Raw genomic sequence first — 13,012 nt, forward strand, 5'->3', positions numbered from 1 at the left:
CCCGCCCCCAAAGATCTGTGCCCTGTTCATTACTCAAGACTCCAGTAATGGGCATCCCACACTTTCACCAGACATTTTTATCACCTTAAGTCTTCTTCCTAACATCTAACTGTCAAAATCTCTCTTGCTTTAATTTCACCTTATGTAATTTGCCCTGCACACAATATACAAAAGAAAAAACCAAAACAAACAAAACCACCAACAAACAAGAAAAAAACAAACAACAAACGTTTATCCCTCTTGGCATCATTTCCCCCCATCCTCTCCCTCAATAATTTTACCCTACTCCTTCCTCTAGACAACACTCCCCATTGACACCAGTCTTCAACCACTCCCCTATGAACTTAGCCTCCTAATTTTTCTCGCTACTCTTTTATGAGCTCTCTCCAGTTGATAACCATCACTTCTGTCAAAATCTTTCAAATACTGAGTAAAGCTGGACATAATTGAGGTTATTCACTGTTGTCTGTGAACTTTTCTGCAGAATTACTGCCCAGCCAGTAATTACCCCTGTGCTGCATTTGTTCAGCTGATTATTCCTGCCAGTAAATCATGCTCTGCATTTGTCACTAATAAAATTCATATCCTTCATGCAGCACAATTCTCCAATACATCAAGATTGTCCTGAACTGTAATTCAGTGTCTCCTGATAAATTGAAGTACCTTTTCCAGTTACTTTTGCCTTCATCTTCAAATTTAATAGCATAATCTCTACACCAACATGCAGATTTTCTAACTACAAACATAAACTTCTGGCCTTGAAACAACTGCTGCTGCTGCAAGGAAAGGCTTCCAGATCACAGCACAGAGCACGTGAAGAGTGACGTGAAAAAAGTCAGGTTAAGACACCTGGGGTTTTTTAAATACTCAAGGGAGCAAGCCAAGGAAGGCCTCAAGAACAAGAAAAGGGAAAACATCCTAGGAAACAGATGGGTCCAGAAGACTAGACAGAAATTAAGCTTGGAGGAAAGGATTTATCTTGAAGAACACAGAGGGTGGAAGATTTTTTAAAATCACTTTTTAACTTCTCTTTTCTCTTACAACAGCATCTCTAAACTCTCTTTCTATCATACAAATTAATTCTTCCAGGTATAACGTAATAAAATGCACCACCTTTGTGTTAAAATACATTTAGCCTTCTCCAGAGAATTTACAACAAATGAGAGCGTTTAAAGCAGCACTAATTCAAAGCTCTTCTTGACTTGGCATCCTATCACACGCAGCAGAGACAGCTAGCACAGAACTTGCTATTTCGAACACACTGATTTGCACTCCTGCTTATTGCAGATTAGGATGGAAGTGCAGAAGTGGGTGGGACTCATAGGAGGGAAGTTGCCAGCAGCATTTTCTCCTTCCCCTTCTCTCTGCTCTGACTGAAAGGGATAACATAAGTACCAGTAAACTGCAAGCCTGTTCTTTTTGCAAGGCTGTTGCCTTGCAGTGTTTGTTGGCATATTCCCATCACCTCACTACTGGAGCGGACCACACATCCTATCTTTTCCCCTCCTAGTCTTCAGCAGGCTAGAAAAGCATCAGCAGAACATCAGCAAAACTGTAGAAACGAAACTGAGTTTGGGACACCTGAAAGGGTAGTTCTATAGATAGATGCTTGTTTTAAGTTTGGTTTCTTGTACTGATTTTTTACTCCAACTAGACACGATCACAAGACACACCTGCTTCAGCAAGCACTCCTACGTGCATTTTTATATCCATATGACCCTATATGGAGTGCCAGGATACTCGCCCTGAATAGTATTCTTGGAGAATCAGAGCTCAAACACTGTGGACTGTGTTTGCACCAAGCTTTAAGGTCTACATGTATGAATCCAAGGCAGCTCAAGGCATTCTTGAGGATTCAGGCTTGGACTACACTGTTGTACACATGTGAATATATAGACATATCCAAGAATATACACCATAATCACAGCAGCAAACAACAGTGCACTGCAAAGGTTTAACAAGCATAGTAAAATCAGTGCACTTAGGAGCTCGGTAGAGAATTTGACCCATGTAGGTGATGCATGCTAAGACAACCAAAGCATTCATTCTACACAGTGAGTACATGGGAGCAATTGCACCAATAAGTAATCCAGTAGCTATATATTTTAGGTGATCAAAGGTTTGGCTGACAAACATGCAAGTGTAGTTGTGGATGAACCAGATGCTCTCTTAACTATTTCTCTGCCTCTACTTGTATGTGCCTACCCTGTATAAAGTGATTGCATTTTCCTTTCCATGTTGTTTTTTTCTACATACAGCTGTCCTTTCTTACTTTAGTGAGCACCCTCTTCCTCCGGACTTCTATGGTGCAGGAAAACCTCAATATTCTGTCTGCTTTTGCCCTTTCTGCACCTATTAAATATCAGGTTGGAGAGCAAATTCTCTGTAGGATTTCTTTAAACCTGTTTGTCTTCTAGCCCTTCTGCTTCCTCCTTGAAGCTTGATCTACAGCACTTCAATGACACAAAGCATAACGTACTGTAGCTGAGGGAGAAGTAACACTGGATGTTTTTATCTGCTTTCTGTGCTCAAAAGAAGCTCACCTAGTACAGAAAAGACTTTACTAACTTATAAAGACTTATTAACTTATAAAGACTGACTTACTTATAAAATCTTAATTAACTTATGAAGACTTAAAAAAACTTACTTAGCTAAAAAATGAAGCCAGGAGACAGTTTTCTGGTCTCAATTACAACAACCTGAGGGATGCATCCTATGGAAAAATTCCTACAGGATTCCAATCTAATAATCTATCACGACTACAAGCTAAATACATGCGTGTAAAATGTGAAAATACAACAGCAGTGATTTCAGTTTTGGCAGGAAAAAAAAATCAAATGTCAATCTTGTTAAAAACTTAAATATGGAGACAGTATCCCATCTACATAATAAATATGCTTAACCTCTATTCATCAGCAACAAATCTGGTAGGAAACCACAGTAATGGGACTAGAAAACCATGTGCTCACTGCTTCAGGCAATAAAATACAAATAACAAAACAGACTGAAGGGGAGGTTTACCGTGTCATTTTACTCTCAAGAAAAGCACACCGGCTGTGACCTGCTGAGCTATGGAGCTTTTCCCAGTTAAGAGGAAAAAACAAAGATCATGCTTCCTGATATTTAATAAAATTAAGGTAAATCAGAAGTGTTTTTCTGGAAAAGCTACTAAAATCACCAAAAGTTGAAGATACTAGACCCAAAACATTCCCAAAAGGATCAAAAGAAATCCTGTAAGACAATATAACATTGTTTTAGTTCCATTCATTTTTTAGGCCTTCAGGCTGGGGAACTATTGCAGCTTCATTGGTACAGTGAAAACTTGGAAGAGGCGTTTGTAATAGATGAACCTGTGAGCTAGGTGTTCACGTAAGCTTCTTTGAAAATTCACATCTATTAGAACTTCTAATTCAAAATAAAATCCAAGTTGACAGTTGATAGAGATGTGTTCTATGAATATAAAATAGAATCATGTTTTTCTCCTAAAACCCACTCTATTATGAAGAAGCAGCTGGCTAGAATAGCATACTACCTCTCTATTATTTATAAGACGAACTGATTTTTTTTTTTTAAATCTAAACTTCAGCTTCCCTTTCAGTCAGGTACTACTACTAGTACTGGCTTGGAAAAGTTACAAACATCTTACAGAATGAATCTACAAACCATGTACTAACTGCAACATAGATATTCCTCTACAATCCATGATATTCATCTTCTGCTTGTATCTGCAAAAATATGAAGCATTTATTCTGCAAATACATTTTAAACAGGTGTTTCTTTCTTGTCATATTTAACTTGTATGCAAACAAAGCTAATGCAGAAAGGTATTCAGTTTCTTGTGGGAGCATCCAATGGAAATAACTCTTTTATAGTGCTATATTCTGTTCTGCAACTGAATATTATTTCAGTACTGTGGGAATTCATGACTTATCTTTCTTACTAATCTATCCCATCGTTGCCTACTGATGTACCACAATGGAATGAGACTGCCTCAGCTGGTATTCACATTCTTTCTTTTTCATTTTTTATTTTATTTGCAAATTTGCATTCTTTTCCTTCATCCTCAGAACAGCTTGCAACTAAGTACAGAAACTATCCTAATCCACAACAACTTTAATTTCAACCATTACTTGTGTGAAAAGTCATTTGTAGTTTGCATTTTATGGAGGTGAACAAGTACAAATATACACACAGGATAATTCAGTACAGTATGCAAAGGCTTTAACTAGAAGGCCATATATCTAATTACTACCATAGACTGCACACAGTAGACACTACAAGTTCTCTGCATCCCTTTAATTCAAGGCCACGCTGAAACTTTGGGTGTTCCACCACAGTCACCAACTGCTTCCTTGAAATACTTTGGGAATCTACTATTCACCTCTCCAATGATAACCGGACCCCTTCTGTATTACTTTGCTATCTGTGAGGTTTATCATTCACAGTCTCATATGGAAGATGAATTTTTCTAAGAGCTCGTGACAAATGGAAAAAAAAACCAAACAAGTTGTACTGGGAGTCATTACGTGACATACTAAATGCAACAGATTCTAGCAGACTTCTGTGAGGTTTTCAAGTCTGATAAGGTAACAGTATTACTTTCTAATGTTATTTTATTATTAAAACACTAAGTAAACAAACAAAAAAGAAAAAAAAACACGCTATTTTCAACTGCTTCAGTGGCTCTGCCCACGGCATCTCAAATTCACCAAAGGTTTAGGTGTTTTTCAGGTAAGGACCTCAAAACTTAACACTTTATTGCCATGATAAGGAAAATTCAGCTGTCACCTCCAGGAAAGTAAGCCTTACTATGATACCACTATGTATAGATGCAGCAAACAATATACGAAGAAGTATTAGGGCACTATTCAGGGAATATCACTGAACATTTCTATTAATCACCAAACAGATGATAAAAGTATGGTTTTTATCCTAATTCAAATTACACTTCAAATACATGACTTGTATCCATGTACAAATAAAGACTGTTAATGCAAATTTTAAAAAGTCACTTAATATTAACAAAGGATGAAATTTCTTTAGATGCTTAATTCAAAGATGTCCCTCCCTACCTCCAAATACAAGAGTTTATATAACAAAGTAATTTTTTATTTCTATTTATGGGACTATATCTCTCCAAGAGGTATGAAAATAGCTCTTGGGGGTTGATCCCCCAGCTCAGGGAGCAATTAATTCGTACCTGCTTGACTTCAGCCTGCAGATGGCGCAGCTGTACGCACTGTTCCAAGTGCTTGCGATGCTGCTCGGCGGCTAAATCCAGTTCCTGCTGCTTCTCATGGAGAAATTCCAGCAGATCCTGAACACGAGTTGCCATGTCTACATCTCTGTCACAAAGCAGCTCAACACCTGTAATCAATCAGCCAGACATTTATAACATAAGTAAGTCTTTCGAAGACAAACAGGACATTTCCTCTATTCTACACTTACTTTTCCAGTTACTTCTCAAAGTATAACTTAATCGTCAGAGCATTTGCTTAAACAATCAGGTTTTGCACCTTTTTAAAAATGTAAAATTATTATTATTATTATTTATTTATTAAGAAGGCTGCGATTTACGCCAGGTGACTGAATACAGTTAAAAACATCAACTGAAGGATCATAAGAAACCACAAAGGAAGAGTTCCTAATGGAAGCTGAAAATTGTAACTCGGTTAAATTCTTCCACTTAACTATAAAATTAACTCCCTACTATTTACTCTGATTTTACTGCCTTCCTGCGTGGAATTTCTTTCTTACAAAGCTAAACGTCTCCAGGTGTTGCCAACTCCTAGATAACAATTACATGCCATAATTACAGCATATATTCATGAATGCTATTCAAATGATTCGAGTGTGAAGAAGAAAAAAACAGGTCCACGCTTCTCCCTTTTACATTTAACCAGCATGTCTGTCATTTTCAGACATCCCATGGAGAGACAACTGGATAGATAATTCTTGTAAAGCCACTACCTTGAATAGCATGAAGGAGCCATCTTACCAGATGCCTGCACTTCATTGACATACTGCAGCAGATCCTGCCCTTGGTGGATGACATCAAATGTCAAATTATTCATGGTCAGGGCTTTGTCTGCATGATGCTGGAGCCTTTGTTCTGCTATTGTAAGATCTTCAGTGTCGAAGTCATTCATCTGCTGAGAGAGCTCATCATTCCAAGACTCAAGGTCTGAAATTATCTGAGAGAAAAAGGAGAAAGACAATGTTCACTTACCCATTAAACAACGCATTTTTACTTCCAATGTTGCACTTAAGATGGAAGTCAGAAACTTGAGTCGCTCATTGTTGGTTGAATTCACTGATCAGGTTTGATACGGTTCAGACATGGGTTGTTTCAGCATGGGTTTTAAATTTTAGCAAACAATCCAGAAGAATATATTTGAGAACCAAAACACCTCTTGTTCAAACAGTGCTTGCCTTGTCAAGCACGTAACACCATGGATAGCCTAGCATTGTTTAAAGTAATTCGTTCATCAACACATCACTTGTGAAACAGATTAAAACATTAAAAAGGTTAAAAATATTATCTCCACCTTCATAGGAAATCGTTGACTTAAAACATTTTTTCAGTTCTTCAGACTGCATCAAGTAATAACTCATACACGAAGTGTCAGCTTAGTTTTCAGTTACACCATTCTCAAGCCCTTTTACAAAAAAGTCAGCTTTACCCTTCTGAGAGAAGGAAGCGTCAGGCTTTGTGAGCACCTTCAACTTCTAACAAACAACTGAGAAGCAATATCCGTCACAAAAAGCAAGGTACTTAGCGAATGGAACAAGAACAAAAACTAATCAGAGTTAAATTTGTGTGCTGAAATAATTCAGGTACACTAATTCTGGATTTTACTCTCAGCCATAAAACGTCCAGAGAAGGCATTAAGGAAGATTTTTAGTTTTTAACATGTATCAGAACAGGAAGTCTTCCTTGTCCATCCACATATGCATCTTTTCCAAATCACATTCCAAAACCTGACTGAAAACAAACTCCTTTTAACTGGGATACCAAACTGTTTTCAAGTATAACAGATAATGCTTACAAATTATGTTGATCAAAGTGAGTTGAGTTCTTATAGCACAGGTTTGATGCATCTGTTACTTATTTCACAGGCCGACTGGTTATCATTAAACTGATCATTAAGCAGATCATTGGGAAAGCAAAATTATAGATACCAAGAACCACGTATGACTTAGCTCTTGAGTTCTACAATTTCAGCAGTAGGACAAACTGACATGAACAGTGTTAAATGTCAGGGAGGAAAACACCCATTCATATAGCAAGGCACAGCAAAAAGAATCTGGCCAAAGCGGCTCTAGCAACAAAACTGTTGTCTGCATAAATATTTAACCAAAGCCATTTGTTGTCAGCAGGAGTATGCCACCAAAGCTTTCCAAGTGGTTCATCAGAGCTGTGAAGTTACTGAGACAGTTAAACTACAACAGAAACTCCAGGGGAAATTAAAAAAAATATATATATTTAAAAAAAAATGAAGAAAAAAAAACCCCACGTGTAGAATAAAAACAGAATTAAAAAGAAAGCAAAGCCAAATCATCTGTACAAAGTTTCTACAGTTTCTTGATCATTTGTTTCCATTCTGCTCACATGGCACCATAAAAACTAGACATGTCAAGCAACTATTTTAAAATTGTGGCATCAGTGACTTCATGTTCTAAAGGTGTTCTGCAAAAATTTTACTTCTAAAAAAATTTTACACTACATATTCAAGTTCTACACCATGCTGTGATGGAGACACTTAACAATCAGGACAACAATTTACAAACTCTAATCTTGGCTGGCCAGTTCTACCTCAGAGGAAACAGGCAGAAGCTCATGTTTCAGGGGTAACACTGAAAACACAAACGCTGATGGACAATAGGAAAAGGAAGATATACAGAACAAGGCCTTTAGCTACTGCTTAAAGTTTCTTTCATCTCTCTTCTATGTACTTCATACATCACACACAATCTACTTATGCATTATGACTGGCTTCCCCTCCAAACACACACAGAGGCTTCCCCTCTCACAAAGTCCTACACAACTCCCATTTGTTTCCCTTCTACTCAGTCCACATCCAACCTGTCTTATCACCTCTCTCTGCTCTTCATCTTCTTTTAACTGACTTGAAATACTTCACAAACTTCAAGACTTCCTGACAGCCCAGTCTGAGAAATTCCTTACTTCCAACTCTCCAACTTACTTCCCTTCTCTGCTTTCACATACCCCATACTTGCTCCTTCCACCTCATCTTCAGGAGTTCCAAACTCCTCCTCTTAGCACTTCCATGCCAGAATACACTTTTTGGAAATTTACGATGCTGTGTAACAACATACTAAATGAATTACCCCTTGAAATACAAGACAGGGTAAATAAGAGCGAGATTTTTTTCTTATTTCCTGTGAAAATCTGTTGCCATAGCTTTCTTGTCTGTAAAATGGGATTAGTTTTCTACTTTCTTCTAACACCTATCAAGTTCAATGACTGTGGCATACTTTCTAAGTTCTGTTACAGAATACTTCAAACTTCATAACAAACTTCCTAGTGATGGTGTTCTTACTCTTCACTGGAGACATCACAGTCACCATGAAGATCATCAACATAAGCATATTTTCCAGTAGCTCTCAGATCAGGATAACACTGTGTTCATTCCTTACTAGATGTTTTGCTTCCTCAAAGCATCCATTGCATTATGAAAGCTCTCCAAAATCAGAGTGCCAACGTTCATAAATTACTCTCAAGAAACAACTGTTGTTAGACTTCGCAAAACTGAAAAACCTAAGCATTAAAGAAGGTGGAGAAACTCTGTCTTTCAGAACACCATCTTCTGCTGTCTTTCTAAACATCTTCAAAAAGTGGATTTGATTTAATGACGCTTACTTTTGTCACTGTTTTAAAAACAAAGCCAATCTACTGCTCCTCAGAACACAGCCCAACAACTTACCTGTCTCACTATCAAATCGAGTGAAAATAAAACAAACTTAGAACAGGCAATTGCTGTGGTTAAGCTTCAATTTTTTATATTAATGGAATGGTTTATTTTAAGTAAATTGCAGCCACTATGTCCTCTCAGACTATTCCTACGATTCACCTGATATGAACAATGGGTAGTTTTAAGAGGTCAGCGCTGTGTTATCACCTCAGCCAAGAGGTTTCAGGGATACTGCCTCCAAAGGACAAAAACAAAGAACAACAGCAAGAATAATAACTTGTTCCCGTATTATTTTATGCAACCATGAGATTAAGATCATGGCCCACACTTCACTTAAAGTAGTCTGAAAGACTCTGTACAACTGCATGACATTCCCTGTCCCCTTTAAAAGACCTGGAAACCAAAGATTCAAATAAATAATGCCAGCATGGTCCCACATTCATTCAAAAGCTAAGAAGCCATAGTGCACATCACCGCTGGGGTTCCTAACAACAGCAGTAGTCCTTACATTCTCTCAGCAGTAATTGTGTGGCTCACGATGATCTGTTTCAGCCATTACGAACCCACTGTGTGTCGAGGGCAGAGTTAAAAACAAAAAGAGCATGTTAAGCCCTGTCTGCCCACATACTTCAGGGCCTCCCCTGGAAGTTCCTCTACTTTACAAGTGACACTTACAGACTAGGCTCCTATTTTGTTTCTGAAGTTTTGTCAAGCCATTCAGCATTAATTACACAGAACAAAGATGAATGACTAATAGACAACTAGAGTAACTGAATTGCAAATTAATACTGCTCTCAAGAAATGGACAACCCAGCGAAAATACAGGGCAATTACCATAGCATTTGTTCAAGAAGTTCCTAGCACGTAGTCTGAGCTGCCTGACATACCGTTGTATTTGTTACAACCTAGGGAGCACTGACAGGAAAGAAGGCATGGTATAACACAGAAGAGATGCAGACTCTTTCACACAATGGATGGGAAAGAAAAAAAAACAACCCACAGGTCTCTTCTCAGAAGGGTGTAACCAGCATTCCTCGCAGCAACTGAATGCTAACCTGGACCTGGAAAATTGTATGTACTAGGGAGAAAGAAAAAGGGAGAACAGGAAAGGGAGGAGAGTTCGGTCTCTGCGATCCAGCACTTTGCATCCTTGCCTTTTCAGCTGGATGACTTCACAGGCATCTTGTAAGTATGGTCCAAAAATATAGCAGAGATAAAACTGTGGGCTGAAAAGTGTGCAGTATGCTTTCTGTGGAGCCCTGACATAGGCGTAGAGGTATTTAAGTCATGGATATGTGAAAAATGCACACAGATGACAGACAATTTACACGTACCAAACAACACACGTATTGGCTGCATTCATTGCCACCAGTGGTACCTTGCTACAGATCAGGTCCATACACAGCTTCCTTATGCTACAAATACTTGTTCACTCTAACATGAGACTCTTCATATACCTTATTTTGCTCCTTCCTGCCTTTAGTGAATAAAGGCATTCACAACGGAGCCCTTCAAATACCTCATGGCCAATAGCATTTAAAAGCTTACCAAGGACAGAGAAGGTTAAGTCAATGTGCTAAGACCAAGGGGCAAAATGGAGACAGTGCTGCAGTTACACCAGTATCAGAAGAGCACAAGGATCTAAAAAGTTGCAGGATAAAAAGACAGTGACTAAAAGAAAGAGTATTTAACTACTGAAGGGAAGAAAAGGGACACAAAGAGGATGACTAACCCTGGCAGCAAATCTCCCCACAGTCCACAGGAGCACGGCTGCCCGCTATGAACCTGCAATGCCTATGTGAGCTCTTTGTTCCATTTTAGCGCGTGCTATTTTGCAAGTGCTAAGACAAGCTAGAGACACTACTCGCCTCCCAGAAAAACATTTCTCACAGGATGCTCCCCTGAATGAACTGCCCCTACAACCAAGTCTTAAATCACCGGGCAAAGGAGGATGTCAAAACAAAGCCTGCGAGTTCGTAGCTGGTGTCTGGCTCCTCCTCGCTATCATGTTACTTCAGCTCGGCTTCTGCTTTCACATGGCTGACCTGGAACCAGTCCCTGCTTTTTCTTCCCGGAAGTTTCCAAACAGATGTCTGCCTTCAGGGAGAGGGAAAAGAGAAGCGTGCTTTGCTGAGGAAGCAGAGACAGCAAAGCAATCAACAATTTGCTGAAGATGCTCTGCAGCCAGGGTCATCACAGCCCAATTTCTTCCTAGGAGGGCTTCTCGGCAATCCTAAATAAGTACAATTTTTGTTTACAAGCCATATAAACAAAACATACCAACTCTTTTAACACAGTAACTGGTGCTTAACTTTATGTTGTATGAGCCAAATTGTAAAGCTTGCCAAGTGTCAGCTTCAGAAAAAGCAAACCCCATGAAGTTAGAATATGCAGCTTTCCAATGCAAAATCCCACGGACGTCACCAAACAATATACACAGAAGTACTACTGTCTACATGATGTCATCCTGCACTGAAGGACTAAAACACATCTGCACACAGGGATTCTGCAACTGGCTCTCTAGTATTATACAGTTCTGGTTTAGGTAACCTACAGCAGAGAGCAGTCACCTTAACAACTTCACTGAGACCTTGAAACTAATTCATTCTTTAATTTTCTTAGCATGCCTTTGTCCCCTGCAGCTGCCATTTCCTTGACACAACTGTTCTGAGAACATCGTGCAGACCCCATCGAGCACTGAAGATCAGTTCTGCACTGATTGTAAAGCTGCTGACAGTGCTATAAAAGTGGATACCTTTCATGTTCTCCACACGTACCAGTCATCCAATTAACCATTGCGATCACAATTCTGACAAGCCTTTCCCTTACATACTCAAGACAGCTACCCTCACATAATCTAAATAGCAAAATCCCTGCAGACTAGTTTCACCTCCTCAATGTGAACACCAAAATAGAGAAGCTTCTTAGTCTTCCTTTACAGTAGTTATTATTACTGTGGAGCATACAGTCTCACTTCCTCTGTGGGCACAAATCAAGGAACTGTGTCTGCCTGTGCCTGCACTGCACATGACAATTTGCTTAACTAAACCAGAATCTAGCAACGATATCTAATCCTGGTTTTAAGAAAAAAACTTGGAAGCTATAACTTCTGGTGACTGACTCTTTACCCTTACAACATCCACATCTAACAGCTGCGGCTTTTACTTATGTAAACGGGAAGAGATCAAGTTAGCAACTCCTGCAGCATTATAACTCCTGGTTTCCTGAGTCTCAAGGTAAGCTATTATATAGTCAAACAGGATCATGTACCAATAGATAACCACAAACTTTCTGAAGCACCAACTCACTTTTAGTCACTGTGTACAGTGCTCCTGGTTTTACAGAAGTTGTATGATCAACTCAGCTGAAACTTTACAATGCAATTCTATTAACATAAGCTCCATGTGAAGTTTCGTGTCTGTCTACATGCACGTCCCTGCACACGAACAGAACCTTCCCAACTGGCACAGCTGCAACCCTCCTCCAAAACCTGTACAATTTAAAAACCGCCTCAAGTTTTGCAGGGGTATAGCACTACAACTATTTTCTTGTTATTTTCAGAGATGGAAAAACATCTCATTTGAGAGAGAAAGAGAGAGGAGGAGGGAGGGAGAGAAGGAGATTGCAAACAACATTCCCAAAGGTTAAAACAGAATTCCAAACACCACTTACAGTTGCCAACTGAAAAAAGGCTGCTGATTTGGAAAAGAAAGAGAAGAGGGATGTTACTACAAAGCAACAGTTTAGATGTTTTGTATGAAGCCATCTTGCAAATCTTATAATTCACATTAAGTGTAAGCATACTAGTTATATCAAGGCAGCTTGATATTTGAACCACATTTGCCAGATGAAGTGAATGGCACATTATGATTTCACACGACAAGACACATGACACTTGCTTAAATGCACACTGCGAAGCAATCAGAGCGGGAATTAACGTCAGTGAGCTCTGCTCTCTTCTGAGACTTTCATATACAAGACTAAAGTCTTATTTCAGGTGAGAACTATCAGTCACTTGAGCCACATGCCAACGCGACCACACAACCATCTCAGCATAAATGTTCCTCCACAACGAG

The 13,012-nt window shown here is 39.0% G+C and overlaps 1 protein-coding gene across 1 annotated transcript in view; it reads right to left on the reverse strand.

Annotated features, from left to right (window-relative positions):
- The window catches only part of TRIO (trio Rho guanine nucleotide exchange factor), a 256,422-nt gene that overhangs the window by 116,145 nt on the left and 127,265 nt on the right, over positions 1–13,012 (reverse strand). The window contains exons 14-15 of the mRNA XM_080579300.1: positions 5,999–6,194; positions 5,201–5,367 (exon numbers count right to left, since the gene is read on the reverse strand). Of these exons, the coding sequence (XP_080435426.1) occupies positions 5,201–5,367; positions 5,999–6,194 (363 nt within the window). The remainder of the gene's footprint in view (positions 1–5,200; positions 5,368–5,998; positions 6,195–13,012) is intronic.

This window comes from Anser brachyrhynchus (assembly GCF_964034855.1).
Source record: "Anser brachyrhynchus genome assembly, chromosome: 2".
Classification (NCBI taxonomy): Eukaryota; Metazoa; Chordata; class Aves; order Anseriformes; family Anatidae; genus Anser; species Anser brachyrhynchus.